This window comes from Hevea brasiliensis, chromosome 8 (genome assembly GCF_030052815.1).
Source record: "Hevea brasiliensis isolate MT/VB/25A 57/8 chromosome 8, ASM3005281v1, whole genome shotgun sequence".
Taxonomy (NCBI): Eukaryota; Viridiplantae; Streptophyta; class Magnoliopsida; order Malpighiales; family Euphorbiaceae; genus Hevea; species Hevea brasiliensis.
Window position 1 is genome coordinate 34011893 of NC_079500.1, and position 27276 is coordinate 34039168.

The window sequence follows — 27276 nt, forward strand, 5'->3', positions numbered from 1 at the left end:
TTAATTGGACAAGTCGGCCAAAAATCATCTCTGAAGACGAAATGACCAAAATGCCCTCCGTTTAGCTTGTCGAGCCAAAATCGTCTGTACTGATCTAAAAATTTTTCTAAGAATTTTCTTGGCATTCTAATGCCATAGAAGCCTCAATGACTCTTCTCTGGAGTCCCCAAAAATTATTTCATGAATTTTCTCCTAGGTTTAGGGCTCCTAGCTGCGAGGACCGCAACTTCCCACAAGGTTACCTATAACACCCCTCACCCGTCTACAGTGTAGCCGAGCAAGACATGTCACACGGAGTGCCAGAGCACCTAATCTTATATGATTTCATTATAGTTCTTGATTTACTTGTTCAAAAACTTTATCTGAGGTTTAGGCTATTTTTACTGTTTATCAAAATCTGACTAATTTAAAAAATTCAAAAATTTTAATGACGATCCAGCAAAGTGCTGGCAGTAATTTGGACTAAAAGTTCTTCTGAACTTGTCAAAAACAATTTCAATATATACTCAATCTCAATCAGAATCATCATGATCAGATACTTAACTCATATATCAGAATTCTTACATTTCATAATCTTACATAATTTGCCAACTAATTACATAAGTTTGTCAAGTACAGGATATACAAATAATTTATAACATACTTAGAATGAACAAAATACATAACATGTGTAAATATGAGCCCTATCTACATGCATTGCTAAGGAAGTGACAACCTTGAATTCTTCTGACACTTCTGCAGATCTGGACTCCAAAATCTCAGTCGAAGTACCTGCGCGAGGAAAACAATTCCATCGCGCTAAGCATTTCTGCTTAGTGGTGCAATAGTATAACAAAAAATAATATATATATAAATAAAGAAAGAAATAAATCATAATTCGAATACTCAGGAATCAATTTAATATGTTGCCAGTATAGTGCAATTTACAATTCTCACAAGTTGGCATTTATTGCCAAATTACTTCAAAGCTTCATTGTATGTTAATGTCAAATTTTCAGTTTTAGTGTGCTAGATTGGTCTAGCTTAATGTCCTATTTCTCTTGGTTTTTAGCTTCTAGTCAAAGAAGCAGAATTGTAGCTCTATGTCTTATTGAACTTTTGGCACTGATTTTAGGTCATTCTGAGTTGTATAGACCAAGATGTGGTCAATTTACTAAAGCTGGACAGATTGCATTTTTAGTGCAAAATTTGGTCAATTTTAGGTCAAATTCAGTTCTGGCAGTTTTGGTACCCTAACTTGGGCAAGCAATTTGACTCATTTCTGGTCATTTCTGGGCTTTGGTGCCTTCATAAGAATTATAGCTCTATGTCTAAACTTTCCATGGTATAAATTTCAGGTTATTTTGACCTGTTTTGAGTGAGTTGTGGTCATTTTAGTGACTACTATTCATATGGTTAAATTCTGGGTTGCAATGGTTCTGGACAGTTTTGTTACCTCAACTTGTGCAAGCAATTTGACTTAGTAAATGACATTTCTAAGTTCTATGATCTTCACCAAAGTTGTATCCCTATGTCTAAGCTTTCCAATGATATAAATTTCAGGTCATTTGGACCTGTTTTGAGTGAGTTATGGCAAAAAAACTGGCTACTGTTCATATGGTCAAATTCTGGATTTGCCAAGTTACCTATTCTGGATTAGGTCACTTTTTGGACAGAATTTAGGCAAGGTTCCTGCATGAAAGTTGGTCCCTACTGAGTCTAGTTTTACCTCCAATTGGCCTCATACCAATTGGAGTCACACAATTTAGGTTAGGGCTCAAAATGCACACTGCCCTCAACCAATTCTCAATTGCACAAACAATCTCACTTTTAACAAAATTCCTCCAACTTCCAAACATCCAATTACATACAAGCACTTCTAATTGTCATCAAATAAATCTTATTTTGGTCACTTTCCAGCAGTATACATAAATCCTCAATACACCAAATACAATCCTAATTTACAAAGTCAAAGTTCACATAATTTACACATGAAATCACCTAACTAATACATGAAATTTCCACAATAATTTACATACACCTACATTAATCCCTTAGTACCATAATTCATCAAATAAATTCATAAAATCAAGCACTCTTCCATGAACCACAAGGCTACCCAATTGTACATATGCTTCCATCTTCCATATACACTTCACAACCTTACTTCAAAGTACCCATTTCAAGCATACATATAACACCAAACTACTAATACATGTAATAAGCCTAATCAACTTCATTACCCATTAATTACTTGTAAAAACAAATTAAACTCCTTTAAAATCCATGGCTGCCAAATTCATGCTTCATCATTAATCATCAATTTCTCTCAAATTTCTTGTCAATTCAATTCATCACAACCTTAAAACAAAGTTTAATGAAGCAAGGGATGAAAAACTAGCACTAACCTCAACTTGAGCTTGACAAATCCTTGGAATTTCTCTTCCTTTTTGCTGCCCACATATTGCCCATGGTGTGAAGACCACTTTTAATGAAGGAAGTTTGAAGAAATATGGCTTGAATCATGATAGATTTGAGCTCATGCATGAATGGCCATGGAGGAAGCTTAGAAAAAACACATTCGGCCATGGAATTGAAATGAAGAAAATGAGGTTTTCCACGTGATGAAATCTGTCCCATATGTACTTATATAGTGGTCCACTAACTTTAGATTAATTGATATAATATACTCCACTAAGTATAGTTTAATGTTATAATAATTAAATTTATTAATATTTCAATTAATCCCCCATAATTCCTTTAATCATATTATGTGTAAAATATCTTATTTTCATGGCATTTTCAAATTTTTAATATCACTTATTTTTAATGGACATTGAGGTCAAAAGGCAACTCTAGATGTCAAATGACCAAAATGCCCTTCTTCGGGTTGCATTACCGATTTTTCGGTAATATCAATTTTTATTGGTTTCTTGATTTTTTGTTTTTTTCTTTGTACTAATTCTTTAATTTTCTTTAACATTTCTAATGTCAATTACACTTCAATAAACCTTTAATTATGTCCCGAAAATATTTCTCAGGGTTTTCCGCAGTCCAGAGTTAGTCAACGGTCCTCACCGTAACTTCCCGGTGCGGTCACCCATCGCGACAGGTTCGGCTCGTTTAACTTAGTCACATTTTATCTCTTTTATTTTTCCTTAATTTTCCTCATCGCATATTTTATTATTTTATGCTTCCTCACTGTCAATTAAGTGTAGTTCCAGATATTCCGACTTTCCGGGGTGGGCATTAGCCGTCGGAACAGTAGGACGTACGGACTACGAAAATGAGGATGTTACATTACCCATCGCTAGGGTACCGACTCATTTAACTTAGTTATATTTTATTTTTAAAATTTTTCCTAAATTTTTCTTATTAATATTTGAATTATTTATTATTCCTTACTCTAGTCTAAATATTTTTCCAAATGTTCTAGCTGTCCGAACCGACACCGGTCATTGAAACAGTAGAATTTACGGAATGGCTACAGTGAGAGTGTTACATTACCCTGTGCAATACTACACAGGCCGAGTATTAGTTGCCAAAAAAGATTCCTAATTCAACTTTTCTTCTTTTTTGTTCAACCTAGAATGATTTTCAAAACTGCTAGGACTCTAAATTAAGTAATTTTACACTAGATATAAATATAAAAAGTCAAGAATAAAGCCAGGATATATTCTTTTGTATTCAAGCATAGCAATTCCTCCTCGGAAGAGAATGTTGGTAAGATTTTTGGAAGCGATCATTAGCCAAAGTTTAAAAAATTCAAAGCTGCAAAATTCTCATTTTGGGTTTCTTTATTCTATTTCTTCTAATATTTTCCTTTTATTTTCTTATTTCAAGTTTGATTGTAGAACTCACCACAAGTGAGTAGTTTTCTTTAGTCTAGAATTAGGGATGTAGCACTTTTGATTCAGTTACAGATTTAATTTAATTCTATTTTAATAAATCTAGAATTTTGTTCTTTGATTCAATTTCTTGTGTTCTTAATATATGTTATGTGTTGGTACCAACTTACTATTATTTCTAGCTATTAATTGAAAGACTGAAAGGTAAGAATTAATATCGGAATAATGGGATTTAGAAATTTTGAATTGAGGGTTTTTTACTTAGAGATTGGTTAAGATTCTATGTGGAACTAACAATTAGTCATATAACTTAATGGATCTTAATTGATCTGATCGCCACGAAAATAGGGTTTGAGTTCATTAAGATACAACTTAAGTACCTTGAGAGAGAACTTAAGATAATTTATTATTAATTTCATTCAAAGTAATGATTCCCAAATTATTGAATAAGTTAGATTAAATTCATAATTGATTGAAGTGTGAACTCCTAATTCTAGAATGCTTTTACTTATTGATTTTTTTAGTTTAATTAATTTGCTCTCATTTACCTTCTAGCCATTAATAATTTAGTTTACAACTTTCTCTTTGAATTTGATAGTTTAGATAATTATAATTATTGTGTAGTTTGGTACTCAAATATGATTCTTCCTAGTAACGATATTCTATTCACTATTTCATCACTTGTTAACGACCTGTGTACTTACAAGATTTTACACAACAGAAAAAAGAAAAAAGTTTTAGGAAGGAGGTGGCTAGCTGGGTATTCAAAAACATAGACCTTTCCACATTTTCAAGTTTTCTCTTTTTTTTTTTTTAATTAAAATAATATTTAATTATAAAGCATAAAATATCTCTCCCACCAACTGATTTAATATATATATATGTATATTAACTCTTTTAAATTATACTAAGTTATATTTTTCTCAATTTCAATTATTTAATCAAAATAAAATATTAAAATTTATGAATTTATGTAACACCCTCCCGGTAGCAACTCCGTACATTCTACTGTTCCGGTGACCGGTGTCGGTCCGGACAGCTAGAACGTCCGGAAAAATATTTAAACTAAAGTGAGGGACCATAATTAACTCAAATGTTAATAAGAAAAATTTAGTAAAAATTTTAGAAATAAAATACAACTAAGTCAAATGAGCCGGTGCCCAAGCGATGGGTAACCGGAGGGAAGTTGCGGTTCTCGCAACTAGGAACCCTAGACCCGGATAAAAATTCTTAAAATAATTTTTGGGACTCCAGAGAAGGGTCATTGAGGTTCCTATGGCATTAGAATGCCAAGAAAATATTTAGAAAAATTTTTCAATTGGTACAGACAATTTTGACCCGTTAAGCCAAACGGAGGGCATTTTGGTCATTTCGCCTTCAGAGGTGATTTTTGGCCGACTTGTCCAGTTAAGTAAATAATTAATATGACATAAAATATGAAGAAACATTACCAAAAATTAAATTGAAATTGAGTAGTGATGAAAAGAAAAGAAAATGAGGAAAAAGGCTCATTTATGACATATGATGATGTCATTTAAAAAGCCACCACCAATCACATGTAAACAACCCTTTAATTAATCAATAAAAGAGACAAAGAAAGACCAAAAAATTCTGTTCTTCTTCTTCTTCATCCTAAAAAACGTGACCTCTCCCCATCTCCCTCCATTGATTTTCAATCCAAAGCTCAAATTCCCTCTCCATTTCACCCTAAAACCCTAGAGACCTTTCACAAAAATTTTTCCTTGCACCTTGCAAAACCTTTTGGCAGCAAAGAAGAAGAAAGAAAGTGAAGTTTGGGGCTTGGAAAAATCTGCCTACAAGAGGTTAGTGCACCTATCTACTTAAAACTCTTTAATTTCATGATTAGGGACTTGAATTTAGTAAGGAATTGTAACTAAAATGAATAAAAACTATGTGTATGTATGCCATAAATTTCGGCTGCCCTAAGGAAGGAACAAAGGTGGAGTGTTTTTGATGGTTTTAATGGACTTAGAATGAATTAAAGATTATGCTTAAGGTGTATATACACATATATAATGAATGAAAGTGTTTAACTAGGTGTATGGGTGAATTGAAATGGAAACTAGGGTTTTGAGAAGTGAAAATTTGACTTGGCTTAGGAAATTGTTAGAGAACATTTTAATGGTCAATTAGTGACCATTTTAGGTAAGTTGACCATAATTTGGACTGAAATGTAGCATGGCAAAGTGAATGAGTATGCTGTCTTGTGAGTGCAGCAGGGTGACTGAAATTTCAGTCCACTTGGACAGCCATAACTTTGGTTGTATAGGTCCAATTAGTGTTTGGCCAATTGGACATGAAACTAGGCTTATAATGGCACATTTTTGCTGAAAAAACCATGCCCAAATGACCAAAGCAAGAGGACCAAAAGTTGGCCCCAATCCGGACACCCTGCAACAGCACCTGCAGAAATGACCAAATGAACAGTTGGCCATAACTCACTGTAGATATGGCCAATTGACCTGAAATTTTTACAGAAACAAGTTAAGACATAGAAAAACAACTTTCATGAAGAAACCTATCCCAAATTATGGCCAGAACCCATCCAACAAAGTGATTCTAGTCACTATTCATGTTACTGTAGATATGGTAATTTCTGCAGAATGGAAATCCGGCCAGCTGTGGTTTTTGGACCATATCTGGAGCTACAAAACTCCAAATGGAGTAATTCAAAAAAGGAAATTCAACTAGACAAAATAAGGAACAACTTTCATGTTTGCCATTTCTTCAAATTCCTACTGCAACAGTGTCCAATGGAACAGTAAAGTTGAGTTACAAAAACTGAAAATTCTGCCTCCCTTGGTTTAAACTTTGAAATGGTATAAATGCTTAATGCCAACAAGTTTTGAATGCCAAATGTGGTATATTGGGAGTGCTAAAGTCAATGTACATATTTTCTATCCAAAAGTCAACATTTTTGTTGACCAATGAGGTGAATAGTGACACCAAAAACTTGAAATTCACAAATTGAAGAATTTAAAAGTTTCAAATGCCCTAGTATACCTAACAAGATTGGTTTGGATAGTTTGGCATGCCAATAGGGTTCAGTTAGCAGTACTGCACATGGCAATATGCCATTCTGTGATTTTATGGCTTTTAGTCATTCTGACCTTGCATTGAGATTTGGCCTTGTGCCTGATGTATTTATAACTTGTTAGCTGTTCTGTTGCACACCGAGAGATGCATATGTGACCGATGGTGTGACGGCCCGAGGTACTTGATACCCAGTGCCAGTTTACCCGTTTATCCAGTCCAGTCATCTAGGGTAGGTTACTTGGGCAATCCAATGAATGAAAGTGGACGAAGTTAATGACATACAAATTCAAAACAAATTAAACATATACATTCACTACATATTTATTTTCTTGCTATTTCTTTTATTTTATTATTGCACCACTAAGCATTATTGCTTAGCGCGTTGCTTTTGCCACGCGTAGGTACTGGAGATACTGATCGTGAGCCCAGTAGACCGCAGACTGGGTGAGTCCATCCTGCAGTTCTGCACAGTGTCCGTGTCACCTCAACTTCTGCAGTGCATTTGTAGGACACTAGGTGTCATTTTGGTATTCTGTAATTAAACTTGTATAATGTATTTTGAGGTTTATGTAAATAATGAAGATTTATGGTTATGTATGGAAGTAATTTGAGTATTTATTTATTGTTTATACATATGAGTACCCTGAGAAATGATGATTGAGAACTGAAATTGAAATGTTGTTGAGATCTTGATATTGAGACTTTGTTGATAAATTGAAGTTGGGATTGTTTGGAAAATTATTTGGAAGTGTTTTTAACAGGTTTCGAAGAACTGTTTTCTCTATTTTTAGCCGGTACTCCGCCGGATTTTCTTTAAAATTTTCGGAACCATAAATGAATAATACTTTTGATAAATGGCTGAAAATAAATTATATTTCATAAATTATATTCAAAAGCATGATATAAATTAATTAAGGTATATTAAAGTGTGCCGGTACACCGTGTGGCATTACTTGTTCGGGTATACTGTACACGGGTAAGGGGTGTCACAATTTATATTTTTAAAAGTACTAGGTATTACATTTAAGAATTTTTTTTTATTAGAATAGTTTTTAATTAAAATTTATTGCTAAACTATAGTCTGTATTGAAGCAGTCGATCCAAATTCAATGAATTAAATTGTTATGAATGGAAAAATTATAAAAGCTAATTATTATAAAAAGCGAAAGTTGATAGATTAAATTATTACTGCTTTCAATCCACTCAAGGTGAATTTTACTATAAAATAAAAACATAATATAAAATTAACTTATTTCTCACTAAAAATAAAAAAAAATTAAACTGTAATTATTATCATAATTTGAAAATTAAATTATAAATTATCAATTCTTGAAATATAAAATGAAACTTTAATAATATCCGGCACGATTAAAATTATTCTCATAATTCATTAATTTAATGATATTGGAGTTATTTTTTTAAAATTATGAAATTTAAAATTTGTCTGAACAAATTAATTATATGAAAAAATAATGGCTTTTCAAATAAAAAAAAAAAACTTTAACTCCTTTTTTTAATTAATGTAAAATTTTATTAATCTGAGGGATGATAATTGTTTACAGCCTTAGCGCAACCCGCTCAGCAATTGACCAATTCTCTCCTAACCTGTGCAATTTTTCATATCGCACTAGGCGAAGACAGAGAAAAGTTCTTGTGTCTCAAATTCTCGAAACTCGCCCGATGTTAATATATTATTATTTTTATTAAAAATTTAATATATAATTTTATGTATTTAAGATATTATATTTTAAATTAATATTTTTAATTTTTAATTTATTTTATTAATAAATAAATATTAATAAACTTATATTATTTAAATTTGATATACTTATATTATTTAAATATATATTGTATAATAATTTATTGAAATAATAATTAAGAAAAAGAAAATATTCACATCTGATCTCAATCTTCTATAAGGTGGGGCGAAGCGATCCCATCATCGATCGGATGCTGGTCATCCCTAATTAAATTATCTTATGATTTATGTTGAAAGAAAATGAGAGAAGTAACCAAAGAAAGTCAAAGTGCAATTGGGAAAACTATGAGCATGTGTCGCCATTCAACTTTTACGTTTTCTTGAGCAGAAGGGAAGAAGTGAGATTACCATTTCAACCTTTGCACAGTGCTGGTTGGTTGGTTGGACCCCACGAGAAACAAGTGAAATGCATTTTTTTTAAATTATATTTTATTACTCAATTATATTGAAAATTGTGTTTTATGTATTTATGATAAGGTTAGAAAAATCAATGTTTCATATGTATTCTTTTTTAATTTAACTTTTGTTCGCTTAGTATTTTTATAATACGATGCAATTTTAAATAGAATTATTTACATAAAATTGTTGTAACATTTTAGTACTGTTCGGATTTTTAAAGTTTATTAATTAATCTTAACTTCATCTTTTATCATTAAAGTAATATTTTATTATAGTATGACTTAGTTTAATTTGATGTAATTGTTGAAGACATATATATTATCCCTATTCTCTCAATTTCCTATTAAAAAATTACTATTATAAAAATTATAAAAATTTTATTAAAATATTAAATTTTTATAAATTTTTTGTTTTGGAGTTAAAAACATGTTTTTAGCAATTTTTTGAAATTTGAAGGAATTGAAGAAAAAATAATAAAAAAAAATTGGCTTAGTTTTTTAACAAGACCTAAACGACATGCCCTTATAAGAAGAATTGGGCAACTATACAAAAATGGCGCGCCTTTTTGGACGATTTAAAAGGTCTTGTTTTGAGTCATCTTCAACCTCACGATTTTCTCTTTCCTTCCTGAATTTGACAAAACCTTGACCTTGTTGCTCAAGCTTTGCTCAATAATTTTGCTTCCAAATGACAACAATCTATAAGAAATTAATTGGAGAACTTTTTCCCTCTATAAATTGAGAGGTTCACATCAGTTTTGGAACCACGTGAGAGAGATGTTGCTACCAAATTCCTTGACTCCTCACATCCCATCAATATTTTGCAACCTCTAAATTGAGTTGAGAGAGAGAGAACCTCCAAATTGAGTTGAGTAGCTGAGAGAGAGAGAGAGAGAGAGAGAACCTCCTATCAGTATTGTTTCACCACTGTTGGAGGCTTTTCACGAGGATTATGGGCCACTATGAAGTTCCTCTGACGGCAACGGAAGGGATACATACCTGCAAAAATTACTGCACGCAAATTCAATTTATAGTTCATTTTAAAATCAATTAAAATTTATTTTCAATTATTTAAATTTATTTTAAACTCAATTATAATTACTTAATAAATAATTTATATAAAAAATATTTTTATTAATAGGTTATATTTTAAAATTTTAATAATATTATAAAATATTTAAATTTTATTTATCTAAATATAATATATAAAAATTTATAAATAATATTATTAAAATATATATTTTTTATATTTAATTAATTATTTATATAAACATGCTTCAATAACAAACCCAATACTCAAAATATAAATCTGATTTGAATCTGTTATAAATATTATTTCTTAAACTCAAATATATCAAAAATCTAATTTTATTATTTAAATTTATCCTATTAACGACCAAATTAAATCTAGTACTCATAAATACCCTATCTATTACCATGTGTATTCAAAACAAATGATTAGCGTAAGTTTTGGCCTAAATCACTAAGGCATGTGTGAATAGCGACAAAGCAGCGGAGGTGCATATAGGGCGTGGTAATTAGAGTGTGACATATGGTAGCCTGTGGATTAAAAATTGAAGGAAAAACCTTTTTGTAGCAGAGCAGCTTGCAACAGATTAAATAACAAGCCACAAATCAAATAATAGATATCTGGTAAAGGCATCAGATTTGATAATAGATATACGTGATAGAGTCACTAGATTAGATAACAAATATGTAGCAGGACTACCAAATCACATTAATAGACATGTGGAGAGCCAGGAGCCACCGAATCAAATAATAAACATGTGATAGAATCATCATATCAGAAAAAAAAAAATCGTGGCAAAATTATGAAATTAGATAACACAAGTAACAGGTATGTGGTGAGACCAGTTAAGTTTTCCCTCAATAATCATCCATAAAATAATATAATCATACTTTCATTTGTTTCATGGCGCACAAACAACTTTCACTCTAATCCATCTATATTTATAAAACAAGCCAAATATTTCTTTAAAGCAGTTGCGTAGTGTTTTATAAAAAGAGCTTGACTTGCTAAAACTGTCTCCTGGCACTTTCTAAAAGAGTTTAATTTGTTAATTATTAATTATTAAAATTTATTTATATATATATATAGAATAAGTTAAATTTTTTTCTTGAAACTGCTACATGATATTTTCCAAGAAGATATTGATTTGCTAAAGTTATCACATGATACTTTTTAAAAAGTGTTTATTTTATTAATTATTAATTATTAAAAAATAAAATAATAAATTATATTTAGTGACCATTGATTTATAGCTTATGACAATGGCAGCAAAGCACATGAAAACTATTTTCTCTGTATACGAAGATAAACCTCCAATATTAGTTTTACATATATTTTTTTATTTTAATTTTTTTATATGTCATTATTTATGTACTGATCATTGTGATGATATTTTTATATTTTTTAAATCTTTTTAATTTGTTTATTTTTATGAGTGATTTAATTATATATTTTAACTAATTTATTCTTTGCAGAAAATGAATTGTAAAAGTTAATAAGAAATGCAATTTTAATGATAATCTAAATTTAATACGTAAAAATAAAAAAAATATTAAAATAAGAGTATTATAATTATATCTTATAAAATTTAATAATTAAATTATATAAAATATTAAAAAAATATTTTAATAAAAATTAAAATATTAAAATATAAAATTAGATAATAAAATTGATTACATTAAATTTATGCATAGCACTAATATTAACTTTAATATCTTATATTTGAGAATTGATTCCATATTCACACTACAATTAAATGCGAAGAACAGAGGTTCATAACTTGGTATTCATCGGTCTTCTAATTCAAGCATATATTCTTTAGACAGATTTTGCATCTTTCTTTTTTTAATTTGGAGAACTTACGTGTCACTAGTCGTACTGAACTTAAGGTAGTAGGTACCACCTAAAGTTATGTTTTAAACCCTCACATAACCATCCACCTCTGCAAACCCACAAGGATATCATTAATAGTTTAATGACATTTTCATTAGTCAACTTCTCATGACGATTCCTCCTTATTCTTAGAAAGGGGCATGCAACATTCCCAAGCTTCTTCTGGCTCAAGATTAGTGTCATTGTACTCGAGTACGAAAATTTTCCTGACATCTGTTTCGAATGCAGTAAAGTGGGACATGCTTGTTTTAGTTTTTTGGGTGAAATTACTTCAACAATGGTTAACTCCTTCACATTAACTATAAACGTTTAGGGCATAAAATTTATGGTAAGTATATCTGCAAGTGATTTAATAGTGAAATAAAGTGAATTTTGATATCATATAAAGATATAAATAGAGTCTAATTCTATCCCAAAACTAATTTAATGAGAGGAGATCTACTTAAGTATTATTTTTAGTTTTAAGCCTCTATGTCTTAGAGCAGAAATATCAAAATTGAAGGCATGATATTAAGAAAAGCAGCAACAACTCAAGAAGTGGCACCTAAACGCAAGCTTCCAGTTTTACATTTGATACTCTTAGTGATCTGGTTGAGGAGATTACAGAGGGGTGTGATGATCTTAGCTCCCGAGATATTCAGAACCCATCCCCTGCTGGTTCAAATTCAAGTGTTGATAGCAAGGGTAGGGGTAATGAGTCCAATCCAGTAACTGATAAGAAGAGGGTTGATGTTAGTTCATCTTCTAAGACCTTCAGGCCCAAGGTTAAATGCTTAGTAGTTGGTCCATCGCATGTCACACCTCTTACATCTTCTATGAAATTGGGCCAGGGAATTGTTTTGCACAGTTCGACTTGTTTGGAAAAGGATGGGCTTGTTGTAGACTTCAACTTGTGCCCTTATCCTTCTACTTCTGAGTTGTGACTGTTCTGAAAAATGGGTTGGGTCCTCTGAACCCCTAGCTTGGAAATTATATATAATACATTTGTAATTCCAGTAACTTACATGAAATAACAATCCAATTAATATTAAAATGTAAGTGGGTTTTACAGAAGTATAACCATCATACAGTTTTTTTTTTTTATCTAATTATTATAATTATAATTATTTGTGTTAACTTTGCAGTGACTTGTCATTCCATGTTACTTGCTTATATGTAATCATTGTTCCACAATAAAATTCTTGAGCCTGGAGTCAATATTGCCAATTTTGTTATTTGTAGGTTTGGATTACAGGCAAAACTCCAAAAGTTTTTAAAATTAAAATTTTACCCATAAATTTTAATATAATTTTTAGAAAACTATCGTTTTCCTCTTTAAAATTTTATCTATAAATTTTAGTATTTTTTTTAAACTCTCATTTGACCTCCAATATTTTTATTTTTGTTTCAATCCTGTACTTTTATACTTTTATGTAAATTTAATTCATATTTTTTCTTGTATTATTTCTTTGTGATCTATTAATATTTTATATTTTTATTTTAGTCCCTACATTTTTATCAAGATTTCTTTTAGTTTCTTTTTAATATTTATTTTTGTCCCCCCCAAAAAAAAATAATAATAAAGAAAAGCTTCTAGTCCCGGTCTGGGTTGGATACTCAAGGTGTATTGAAGCAAGTGGTTTTTGTGGAGGCATATGAAAATTATCAAGAGGAATTTTGGATCTTGCCTTTTCATTACTATTTTATGCTAGTCCTAACCTTCATGATAAACAATAACAACAATTTTGGCCTTTTTCTTACAGATATTGCAAATTCAACTACTAAACCATGAGCCTATTGACCAATGATTTTATTACCTTTGTGTGTTGCTCTAAAAAGTAAGAAGGCGTTGCTCTAAAAAGTAAGAAGGCGTTGCTCTAGTTGCATCCAGTTGTAATGCAAGATATTACATATGGCCTTAACCATGTATAAAATGCATATGAATCCCAAGATTATACTTATATCACTAGTTTGTATTCAATCACATATTAATCACAAGAGTTAGAAGAGAGAGAGAATAGAGAAATAGTTGAGAGAGAAATGAGAAGTATTATTTCTTTGATAATTCTTGAATAAATTACAAGATTAGCTCTTTTGAGAATTTATATCTTAAACTCAGCAACTGCTTCTCTAAAGTCAAACATAGCAGTTACCAAATCTATTACAGAATCAGTTATACACTTTAGCTTCTTTTCCCACCAATATTCCCCTTTCTAATGCTATTATACTTTCTTCTATAGTATGTGATAGAGAATTGCACAATGAAAGAGTAGCACTTTAGCACCAAAATTGCACCGAAGAGCAAGCTTTTGACCACTTGAATTTTCTTAGCTATTCCAAATGATGAAAAACAAGAATGTAGAACATTTTTCTATCCTTTTATGTTGATTATTTCATCTTCTATTCCCACTTGGAATTTATGACCAACTCCTACATGTAGGAGTCTTTAGTTTGCTAGGAATTTTGGTTTCTCTCAAATAGATATTGATGGTGAAATCAACGAGCCATAGGCCCTTGTTCATGTGGTGGACTTTAAGTCCATCATGTGTGGACAATTTCCTTCATATTCGAAATTCTGAGATTGGATTGAGGAATGCCATCTTTTAAATCCTAGATGTTATGGTCCATATTTTACTTGGAAGAGGGGTCCTTTACCCATAGTCACTTCTTCTTCTTTCTCTGATTCTCTTTGTCTTGCCCATGACCATAGATTTGTCCCTCCTCGCATTCTTCTTCTTTTTTCCCATCGAAGCACTAACTCTTTTCCTTATTTGGAATTTTACTTACATGTCACTCATCTCCTCTTGAGGTGCCACAATCAACCTCATAGATGTAATTATTGGAAAGGCAGCTGTTAGCTGCCACTTATTTTGCATTTATTTAGGGCATTTGTTTAGGAATTTTTGTGTGCATATCTGTTCTTACCTTTTGTTGTATGATTCTGATACAATTTTGGTAGTTTAGCTTGATTAGGAACCTATTTATTAGCTGTTATTTTTTATATATATCTTGGATTTCTGTTGCAATAAAGATCAGAATTCTTATTCCAAAATTTCTTAGTTCTTTTACATGGTATCAGAGCCATGGCTGATGAAAAGAAAAATGAGAGTTCTGGATCAGGGAAGAAAACTTCTAGTTCTTATACACTGAATTCGAATGACAGCCCAGGTAACTTGATTACCCAAGTTCAGTTGAAGGGCAAGAATTACGAAGAATGGGCGCGAGCTATGCGGACTGCATTGCGGGCCAAAAAGAAATATGATTTTATTGATGAATCTATTAAGCAACCAGCAGATGACTCACTGGAACTCGAAGATTGGTGGATGGTTAACTCTATGCTGGTTTCTTGGGTGTTTAACACCATTGAACCGACGCTTCACTCGACCATCTCTCACATAGAGAACGTAAAGGATCTATAGGAGGATATTAAATAGAGGTTCTCGATTGGGAATGGTCCACAAATGCAGCAACTGAGATCGGATCTGGTGAATTGTAGGCAGGAAGGTCAATCGATCGTGTCCTATTTCGGAAGACTCAAAACGTTATGGGATAAAATAAACAACTATGATCAGATACCAGTGTGTATTTGTGCAGGCTACAGATGCAATCTTACCATTGAATTGGAAAGAAAGCCTGAAGAAGATAGACTTCATCAGTTTTTGATGGGCTTGGATGAAGAAGGATACAGAACAGTGCGCTCTAATATTTTGAGCACTGAACCCTTGCCCAATTTGAATCGTGCCTATGCTATGGTTGTTCAGCAAGAGCGGGTGCGAACTATGACACAAACCAAGGAAGAAAGAGGCAATCCTATGAGTTTTGCAATTCGAGCAGGAAGTCAAAATTCAAGGGGGGGATAAAGACAAATCCTTAATTTATTCTAATTGCAACCGAGAGGGACATGATGCTGAAAGTTATTTCCAGCTGATAGGTTATCTAGAATGGTGAGGTAATAGACCACGTGGAACTTCTGCTGGACGAGGAGGTGGTCAAAAGTGTGGCAATGGAGCAGGACGTAGCAAGGGAGGAGTTGCTTGTGCCAATTCCACACAAGCAACTGGAGTTGATGGTGGGCATGGAATTGTGACAGATTCAGATCGAAAGAGTCTTAGTGGATTAAATGAAGAGCAGTGGGCTGCTTTGCTGGGTATGTTGAATTCTTGTCAAAATGGTGGCAATAAGAGGCTGACAGGTACACAGAGGATATTTTCTTGGATTATTGACACAGGAGCTTTTCCCATCATATGACAGGAACGTTGGCATTTTTGAGTGAATTGTGTGACATTGTGCCATGCTCAGTCAGGTTACCTAATGGAGAAAAGACCTTGGCGGTGAAAGAAGAAGCTATGTTGCTTGGTGGAGACTTGAAATTGCAACGAGTCCTTTATGTGCCAAATTTGAATTGCAATCTGATCTCTGTATCACAACTACTTAATGATTCAAATTTGGTTATTCAACTCACTAAAAAAATTTGTACTATACAGGACCTAGATTCAAGGAACTTGATTGGAGCAAGTGAGCAATGCAAGGGGCTATACTTTCTCAAGGAAGTGACATTGGTACATGCTTGCAAGGTAACTGATGTGGGGTCTTTTGAGCTTTGGCATAAGAGAATGGGTCATCCTTCTTATAAGGTGGTAGAGTTAATTCCAGAAGCTGGTAGCATAGTTAGGAAAACTAATAAAACTTGTAAAGTTTGTTTTAGAGCAAAGCAAACAAGAGAGATTTTCTTTTCTAGTGACAATAAAGCTGATGGTTGTTTTGAATTGATACATTGTGATTTATGGGGACCTTATAGAGTCCCAACTTCTTATGGAGCAATTTACTTCTTAACAATTGCTGATGATTACTCTCCTGCTATTTGGATATATTTGCTGAATGGAAAACAAGAAGTAGCTTGTGTTCTTAAGAAATTTGTTGTGATGGTTAAACGCCAATTTGAAAAAAATGTGAAAATTGTCAGAAGTGATAACGAAAGTGAATTTATGTGCTTGAAAGAATATTTTGATGAACAAGGGATGTTGCATCAGACTTCCTGTGTTGGAACACCTCAACAAAATGGCCGAGTGGAAAGAAAAAATTGCCATATTCTTAATGTGGCAAGAGCCTTGCATTTCCAAGCAAATTTACCCATAGAATTTTGGGGAGAATGTGTACTTACAGCTGGGTATTTGATTAATAGGACTCCATCTATGTTATTAAATGGTAAAACCCCATATGAGATGCTCTTTGGGAAAGTACCTTCTTACAAACACGTTCAAGTTTTCGGTTGTTTATGCTATGCGCATAATCTGAATCGGGATAAAGATAAATTTGGTAGTAGAAGTCGTAGGTGTGTTTTTGTTGGGTATCCATTTGAAAAGAAGGGATGGAGATTGTATGATTTAGAAACTAAAGAATACTTTGTATCAAGAGACGTGGTATTCGCTGAAACAAAATTTCCATATGCAAATGAGAAAACAATGGGTGATGAACTCATTAAAAATGGAGTTGAGGAGTTGGGTGATGAAGTTGATGGTTTAGAGAACAACTTGGGAAAGGAGCATGATGAAAGTGTGGGTAGAGAAAGTGAGGTGAATCCTGAAACGGAAGAATTGATCCATGAAAACAGTGAGAGAGTGGATAGAGGTGAAGTTGTTGAAGAGCAACTAGGTAGGGGACAAAGGGCCAAGCAACCTAGTGTTTGTTTGAAGGATTATGTGACAAACGCCATCAAAATAAGCCCTCGGTATGCTCACCTTCCCAATCTGATTCCTCAGGTACGCCTTACTCTATAGCACATTATGTGGGTTATGATAAATTCTCTGCACAACACCGTTGTTTTTTGGTAGCCATTACTACAGGACATGAACCAAGCTCTTATACAGAAGCAGTTAAGGATGAACGGTGGAGAGCGGCTATGAGAAAAGAAATACAGGCTTTGGAGGATAATGGTACATGGACAGTTGAAAATCTACCATTTGGGAAGAAAGTAATAGGAAGCAAGTGGGTATACAAAATTAAATACAATTCTGATGGAAGTGTTGAACGATACAAGGCGCGGTTAGTGATATTGGGAAATAATCAAGTTGAAGGCATAGATTATCAGGAGACTTTTGCTCCTACAGCAAAAATGGTTACTGTGCGCACCTTTCTTGCCGTTGTGGCTGCAAAGAATTGGGAACTCCATCAGATAGATGTCCAAAATGCTTTCTTACATGGTGATTTAGAGGAAGAGGTTTATATGAAGATGCCGCCTGGATTTGCTTCTCAATCACTAGGGAAGGTTTGTAAACTCCGAAAATCTCTATACGGTTTGCGGCAAGCACTTAGATGTTGGTTTGTGAAATTGGCTACATCTCTGAAAGCTTATGGATTTCAACAATCATATTCAGATTACTCCTTGTTCACTTTTCGAGCTGGGATTGTTCAACTGAATGTGCTTATTTATGTGGATGACCTTATTATCTCCAGTAATGATATTTCCACTATACAAAAATTCAAGAACTATTTGAGTCGTTGCTTTCATATGAAAGACTTAGGGAAGCTGAAATTTTTCTTAGGGATTGAAGTAGCCAGAAACTCGAATGGTATTTTCTTGTGTCAACGTAAGTATGCGTTGGATGTAATTTCAGAAGTTGGATTACTAGTTTGCAAGCCGACTAAAACTCCTCTTGAACAAAATCGCAAGCTGGCACTTACCGAGAGTGATGATGTGGATGACCCTGCTCAGTATAGGCGTCTGGTGAGATGGCTTATTTATCTAACAATAACCCGAGTTGTCTTATTGTGTGCATATTCTTGCTCACTTCATGCAACAACTGAAGAAAGCTCATTGGGAGGCAACTGTTAGAGTTGTGCATTATTTGAAAGGAAATCTAGGTCAGGGTATACTACTGCATGCCAATTGTGATCTCAAATTGTCTACTTACTGTGATTCTGATTGGGCTAGCAGTCCTTTGACGAGACGGTCTTTGACTGGTTATTTTGTTCTTTTGGGTGAATCCCCTATCTCGTGGAAGACTAAAAAGCAACAGACAGTGTCTCACTCATCCGCTAAAGCTGAATATCGGTTTATGAGTACTACAACTTGTGAACTTAAATGGTTGAAAGGATTATTGAATTCTCTTGGTGTGGCGCATACTGAACCTATGAATTTGTATTGTGATAGTCAGGCAGCTCTGCATATAGCTGCTAATCCTGTCTATCATGAACGTACCAAGCATATTGAAGTGGACTGTCATTTTATCCGTGATGAGATATTGAATGGTAACATTCGAACAGATTATGTACGTAGTTCAATGCAATGTGCGGATATCTTCACAAAGGCATTGGGAAAGGATCAGTTTGACTTTCTTCTTCGCAAGTTGGGCATTCGAGATCTCCATGCTCCAACTAGAGGGGGGGTATTGGAAAGGCAGCGATTAGCTACCACTTATTTTGCATTTATTTAGGGCATTTGTTTAGGAATTTTTGTGTGTATATCTGTTCTTACCTTTTATTGTATGATTCTGATACAATTTTAGTAGTTTAGCTTGATTAGGAACCTATTTGTTAGCTGTAATTTTTTTTATATATCTTTGATTTCTGGGGCAATAAAGATTAGAATTCTTATTCCAAAAGTTTTTAGTTCTTTTACAGAAATCATAGCTGCTTAATGATGCAATCATTCTCGTCGACCAAATCACAGCCTCACAAATGTAATCAATCACCTCACAGATGCAATCGATCTCCTTTGAGTCCTGCCATGATGCCACTCATAATTTCTCATCTCAGAGTCTCAATTGGTCTTTCTAATGGATAGTTTGTGACTTTGGTTGTATTTGATTTCATTTCCTTATCCCAATTTTAGTTTGTTTGTACTTTTTTTTTTCTTAATTTGTCTTCCGATTTGATATATCATTGAACAGATTTGAGATTGTTTGTTGATTGTTGATTCCTTGTTGAGATTTCATTAATTGAATTATTTTGGGTTTTACTTTTAGAAAGAGTTCCATAACTAATGGACCAAAGCAAACCAACTTGGTTTGATTTGATTTTTTGTTTTGTTTATTTTGATAATATTTTCTTATTCAGATATTCTTGGTTGGCTTGAAATCCAACCAATCTTTGCACAACCTTAATTTTAGGTATAATAATATTTATTATTATTAATTTAAAATAATATTTATTATATTATTTTTATAAAAAACTAGTGTTATATATATATTGATTTTTTTTTTATAAATTATCACTATTTTTAAATTAGTCTAATATATTTTCTATGAAATAAATGCTTTTTAAAAATAAAATATTACTTTATGTAAAATTTATGAGTAAAATTTATGAGAAAAAAATATAAATTTTACAAAATTTGAATTTTTTCATGAACCCAAGTAATCTCACTTTGAAAACGAAATACCTATAAAATCCACTTTTGACAAAGGTGCTGGTTATTGAAGGCCATTGTAAAGTGCCACTGGCTAGTTGGGAATGGTGCTCATGCACCCTAAGAAACAATGATTTGCATGAATTCAAGGTCCAAACTTGCTACCTTTTAACTTTTCTAATATATTTTTAGTGGTTGTTTCCAGTGAAGGGATTCCTAATGTGTTGCACGGATGTTAAGGAGAAAGTTTTATGAAAATCCAATTATCAACAATGAATGTAACGCCTTCACTTTACGTAGTTCATACATTCGACTACTCTGGTGACCTAATATCGGTCCGGACAAGTCAGGATGTCTGGAACTATACTTCAGTGATAATAAACAGTTATAAAATGATGAAATAAATAAAAAGAAAATACAAAAAAAATTAAAAAAAATAAAAGAGAGAAAGTGAAACTAAGTTAAACGAGCTGACAACGAAGCGATGGGTGACCGCACCGGGAAGTTACGGCGTAGGCAATAGCTGACCTCGGGACAGCGGGAAACCCTCAGAAATAATTTTTGGGACATAATTAAAGGCTTATTGAGGTTTAATTAACATTAGAAATGTCAAAGAAAAATTAATGAATTAGTACAAAGAAAAATGAAAAATCAAGAAATCGACAAAAATGGGAATACAACCCGAAGAGGGGCATTTTGGTCAATTAACACCTAGAGTTGACTTTTGGCCTAAATGCCCATGAAAATAAAGTGATCTTAAATTTTAAAAATCACATGAAAAATGAAATTGAAAATGAAATGTATAAATAAGAAAAATTATGGGGCAAGATTTTGAATAATTAAAAGTTTAATTAAACTAATATTATCTTAATATTAGTGGACCACTATGGACCATATAAAAGCTTAAGAAATCAGATTTCTTCCATTAACTTCTGCATCACTTTCTTCTTCCTTCTAATTCACTTTGGCCGGAAAAAAAAAAAGCTTCCAAAGTCCATCCATGGCCGCCTCACTTCACTAGCTCTAAACACCATGATCAAGCCATCATTTCCATAACTTGTCTTCATTAAAGTTGATCTCCACCTTGCAAGGAAGAAGTTGGTAGTAAATTCAAGAAGTTTTGGTAAAGTTTTAGCAAGCTCCAATAAGAGGTAAGTGCTTATTTTCTTCCCTTGCTTAACTAAAGTTTGTGTTGAGGTTATGGGGAGTATTTTGGTTAAAAATTTGAAAGAAATTATTGAGTTTGCAATCTGCCCATTTTAGGCAGCCATGAGAGGTGAGCTTGCTTGAGTTTTTCTTACATTAAATTGGTGGGAATTGATGGGAATTAGTGTTGGTTGAGTCAATATGAAGTGCTAGCAATTTAATCCTCTTGTATGTGTGATTGAACAATTGAATTTAGGGTTTTGGAAGTAATTGTGAAAGCCTTGCAAACTGCCATTTTTGGTAGCCTTGAAGAGCATGGATTAGTGTTTGATCTCATAAAATTAATTGATGAATTCTGTTAGTGATGGTTTGAGGGCAGTGTATATGAAGTGATAGTGGAAGTGTATGTAACAAATTAAGTTATTACATGTATATATATTGTGTTGAATGTAACTTTGAGAATTAAAGTTGTAATATGTGTATTGAGAATTGTTATATTCTATCCAAAGTGACCAAAATGTGATGTGATGAATGGTCATGGTATGATACCAATTCAAAATTGGTTATGAGAAATGAACTTATAGCAAGGAGAATGTGCATTTGGTTGGTGTTTGAGCAATGTGTTTAAGGGCAGTATGTAATTGAGCTTATAACCCTAATTTTGTGATCCCAATTGGTATGAAGCCAATTGGAGGCAAACTAGACATAAAATAGGCCAACTTTCGTGTAGAAGTATTGCCCAAATTCTACCTAGAAGTGACCTAAAAGAATGACCTAATTCGGAATTGAAACTTTGAGAACTCATAAATTGACTATATGAATAGTAGTTATTAAAATGACCATAACTCACTCAAAACTGGTCCAAATGACCTGAAATTTATACAGTTGGAAAGCTTAGACATAGGGTTACAACTTTGGTGAAGACCACCAAGCCCAGAAATGCCAATTACCAAGTCAAAATGATCCCCAAATTTGGGTTACAAAAACTGGCCGAATTGACTTTGACCTAAAAATGACCTAAACTTTGCAATATAAGCGCAACTTGACCAGTAATACTAAAATGACCATAACTTGGTCCATAGAACTCCAAATGACATGAAAACAATCCAAAATTTCAATAAGACATAGATCTACAATATTAGTAATTTGACCAAAACCCAGAAATCAAGGGAACTAGGTCAATTAACTTGATTAAGTTGGCACACTAAATTTAGAATTAGCATATTTGACCATAAAATCCAGAAAATTCAAATAAGCATATCTCCTACAATAAGTGTCCAATTTAAATGAGCCATACCAATTTGAAAAGCTAAGAAAGAGACCTAAAACTTTGTTTTAGACAACTTCCTCAAATTATAAATGTATAAGGTCAGAATTTAAGGTCAAAGCTATTGACCTAATTGAGTCCAAGTTAACAATTTAGCTATAAATAATTATATAAGACTTGATAAATTACAAGTAAAATTTTCGATTGACCCTAAGATATAGGGCAACAATACTTATGAAGAATGCTAGACCTCAATGTGATTACAAACAGTCCAAAGAAATTAGTAAAGTCAGAACCGAAAATGCCTAATAAGAAAGTCAAAATTTAACTTTGACCTAGTTATGGTTAAATAACCATAACTTAAGTTATATAACTCCAAATGGAGTGATTCTATAACACCCCTCACCCGACTACAGTGTAGCCGAGCAAGGCGTGCTACAATCGGTGCCGGAGCACCTTAACTTATCTTACTTTATTTCTTTAATAATTTTGAATTCATTTAATTTAATATCAATTATTTTTTTTTTGATGGAGAAACTAGTAGAGTTTCCCCTATTTTATTATCGTTTGGCGTATTTCAATATTCACCTGTTTGAAATTCAGTTCAACAATATTTCTAAAATAAAATCTTATCCATGCTAATCATAATTATCTCATATTTCAAATCTCATCCATACATTTCAATTTCATAATCATTTCCATTCATACTCAATTCATATGTAAACATTCTTAAATTACATAAGCAAAATTTTCAAATTTCCTTAATTTACATAATTTACAAAATAATTACAAAATTTCATAATTTACATCATAATACAATATCTAGCATTTTATACAAAATACAAAATATGATCTATATGGGCCCTATCTACATGCATTGCTGAGGAGGTGACAACCTTGAATACTTCAGGCACTTCTGCAGATCTGAACTCCAAAAATCTTAGTCAAAGTACCTGCGCGAGGAAACAAATCCATCGCGCTAAGCATTGCTGCTTAGTGGTGTAATAATAGAACAAGAAAATAAAATATACAAATAAAAAAAGAACGAAACATAATTTGAATATTTAAGAATTAATTTAATTTAATACAATGTGTCTAATATTAATTATCTTTTGTTCTAATTTATTCCGCTTTGGAAGCGTTTAATTCCGAAATTCACAGTGATAATGTACAATATACAGAATTAATAAAAATACTCAGTTTATATTCATATAGCAATAGAAGGCACATTTAAAATATTTAGTTAAGTTATACCTATTTTTGCAACTCTTTTATCATTTTACTTAACAATTTTTATGTGGTTTGGATCATTTCATAATTCTAACTAATTCTTTTGAAGTCTTATTAACTCATTTATTTGATTTCTAATATTTTTAATTACTAATAGTCTTAATTTATTTCAATAAATTACACTGCCCAAGTAACCTATGACAGGCTGACTAAACTGGATAACGGGTCATTGGCACTGGACACTGCGGTACCTCGGGCCGTCATACCATGGGACGCAGAACGTCAACCACGTATGCAGTCAGTATGGCTAAAAAGCCATTATAACACATAATCGGACATAAAAGCCATGAATGTTGGCATAAAGCCATGAATACGGGCATAAAGCCATGAATACGGGCATAAAGCCTTAAATACGGGCATAAAGCCTTTCGCAGTACTGCTAAAATAATACCCTATTGGCATGCCAATCTATCCAATCTGACACACGTGTCTAGGCAATACAAGGGCACATAATATCATTAAATATTAATATATTGTGTTTTATGACTTCATTATTTAATGATAGATTTCAATTATAATTTATACATTCATTTGATCATTTATATGATCACAATTCACATCAATTATCCTTTTTTACCATTGTACTCAAAATACTTCTCTCTAAAATAATGACAACTAAAGTCTCATTCATACATTAATATGGTTCATTTATTCATTCATTATGTTATTCATATTGATCACACTTCTAAACAATGGTTCACATGTACCATTGTATTCAAAACATTTTTCCTTTCTCATTTATACATTTAAGAATCTACTTATGTAGTTACAAATTTTATATTTCAAGTTGAGTTATTAATATTTTATGAATTCCATTTGTGATGGGCATATAAGCCCTAACTATCTATTCACATCAATTAGGTGACTTATTTTTCATGTTTCAAGCAATCCATGGATATTTCATGGATTTCAAATTTATGGCCTTAATTTCTTTTTAACAATTTTGACTAGGGTGCATAGTCCACATTTGTCATACAATTCTAAGCATTTAAGCTTAGAATTGGTTCTACGTCTTCATCTTAATTTACTAATCATTTTGATTACTATTCACCTTACTAGTCAACCAAAATGTTGACTTTTTTATACTTAATGGGTATATTAATTCTAATTACACCAAGATCCCACATTTTGAGTTTTACATTTGCGAGTATTAATTGCCAATTGCAATTTAAAGTCCCCTAGATGCATTTCTAAATTTTCAGTTTTTACTACCTAAGTTTACTATTCCATTGGACAATTTTAGAGTGGAAACTGGGCTAACCTTTCTCTCTTGATGGGAACCTAAATCGCAAATGACAATTTTATCACATTTATTCATTCAACAATTTATTCATGTAAGTACATTTCATATTTCAAGTTTTGGTGTCACTATTCACTTTATTGATCAACAAAAATGTTGACTTTTGGATAAAAAATAGGTGCATTGGTTTTAACACTCCCCATGTACCACATTTTACATTTAAAACTTGTTGGAATTGAGCACCCATACCATTTCTAAACTTAAAACCAAGAGGGCAGAATTTTCAGTTTTTGAAGCCTAACTTTACTATTCCATTAAGCACTGTTGCAGTGGGAATTTGAGGAAATGGTAAACATGAAAGTTGTTCCTTATTTTGTCTAGTTGAATTTCTTTTTTTTGAATCACTCCATTTGGAGTTTTTTAGCTCCAGATATGGTCCAAAAACCACAGCTGGCCGGATTGGAAAAACTGCAGAATTACCAAATCTACAGTACCATGAACAGTGAATGTGACTGCCATTTGGGTTAGGTTCTGGTCATAATTTGGGTAGGTTTCTTCATGAATGTTGTTTTTCTATGTCTTAACTTGTTGCTGTAAAAATTTCAGGTCATTTGACTATTTCTACAGTGAGTTATGGCCAAATGAGCGATTCATTGCTCATTTGGTCATTCTGCACTGGCTTGCGTGGTATCGATTGGGGCCAATTTTTGGTCCTCTTGCTTTGGTCTTTTGGGCATGGTTTCTTCAGCAAAAATGTGCCATTATAAGTCTAGTTTCATGTCCAATTGGCCAAACACCAATTGAACTTGCACAACCAAAGTTATGGCTGTCCAAGTGGGCTGGAATCACAGCCACCCTGCTGCACTCATTGGGCAGCATACTCATTCACTTTGCCATGCTATATTTCAATCCAAATTATGGTCAACTTACCTCAAATGGTCACTAATTGACCATTAGAATGTTCTTTAACAATTTCATAAGCCAAGTCAAATTTTCACTCCCAAAACCCTAGCTTCCCATTTCAATTCACACAAAATACCCTAGTTAGCACACTAATTCATTATCCATGTATATATATGCCTTAAACATCATCTCTAGTCCACTCTAAGTCCCTCAAAACAATCAAAATCATTCCTTCCTTAGGGCTACCGAAATTCAAGGGATACATACACTTAACTTTTATTCATTTAATTTACAATTTCTCACTTATTTCAAGTTTCTAGCATGGAATCAAAGAAGTATATATATAAATAGGCTCTAACCTCTTGTAGGGCAGAATTTTCTAAGCTTCAACTCCACTTTCTTTGCTATTCTAGGCTGCCAAACACTTCCCCAAGTTGTATGGACAAGTTTTAATGAAAGGTGTCTAGGGTTTTATAGTGGAAATTCATGGGAAATGGAGGTAATGAAAGAAAATTTTCATGGAGGGAGGAAGAAGAGAGGGTCACGTTTTGAGGAAGAAGAAGAAAAAGATGACCAGAATTTTTGGTCTTTCTTTGTCTTTTTTAAGTGATTTAAGAAAGCTTGTTAAATGGTGATTGGTTGGGAGAAAGTAAATGACATCATCATATGTCATAAATGGGCATTTTTCTCATTTTCTATTCTTTTCTTCTCTACTTATTTTCAATTTAATTTTTAGCAATATTTATTCATATTTTGAATCATAATAATTATTTACTTAACTGGACAAGTTGGCCAAAAATCACCTCTGAAGGCGAAATGACTAAAATGCCCTCCGTTTGGCTTAACGGGTCAAAATTGTCTGTACCGATTGAAAAATTTTTCTAAATATTTTCTTGGCATTCTAATGCCATAGGAACCTCAATGACCCTTCTCTGGAGTCCCAAAAATTATTTTATGAATTTTCCCCCGGGTCTAGGGCTCCTAGTTGCGAGAACCGCAACTTCCCTCTGGTTACCCATCGCTGGGCACCTACTGCTTAACGTGGTTGTATTTTATTTCTAAAATTTTTTCTAAATTTTTCTTATTAATATTTGAGTTAATTATGGTTCCTCACTTTAGTTTAAATATTTTTCCGGACGT

General features: G+C 32.6%; 1 protein-coding gene across 1 annotated transcript; it reads left to right on the plus strand.

Moving 5' to 3' along the window:
- The first annotated feature begins 15170 nt into the window (after positions 1-15170).
- On the plus strand, positions 15171-17846 carry LOC131169099 (uncharacterized). Its single transcript, XM_058150769.1, has 7 exons — positions 15171-15347; positions 15411-15747; positions 15893-16135; positions 16243-16322; positions 16428-16517; positions 16974-17702; positions 17787-17846. Exons 1-7 carry the CDS (start codon positions 15171-15173, stop codon positions 17844-17846), a joined length of 1716 nt encoding a protein of 571 aa, XP_058006752.1.
- Positions 17847-27276: the final 9430 nt, after the last annotated feature.

Bases quoted from the DNA above. Each gene is read 5' to 3' on its own strand.
- LOC131169099 (XM_058150769.1), top strand. From the start codon at position 15,171: ATGCGGACTGCATTGCGGGCCAAAAAGAAATATGATTTTATTGATGAA. The intron at 15,748-15,892 runs GCAATCCTATGA...TAGAATGGTGAG, and splicing joins ACAAACCAAGGAAGAAAGAG to GTAATAGACCACGTGGAACT. The intron at 17,703-17,786 runs GTACGCCTTACT...CCATTACTACAG, and splicing joins TTCCCAATCTGATTCCTCAG to GACATGAACCAAGCTCTTAT.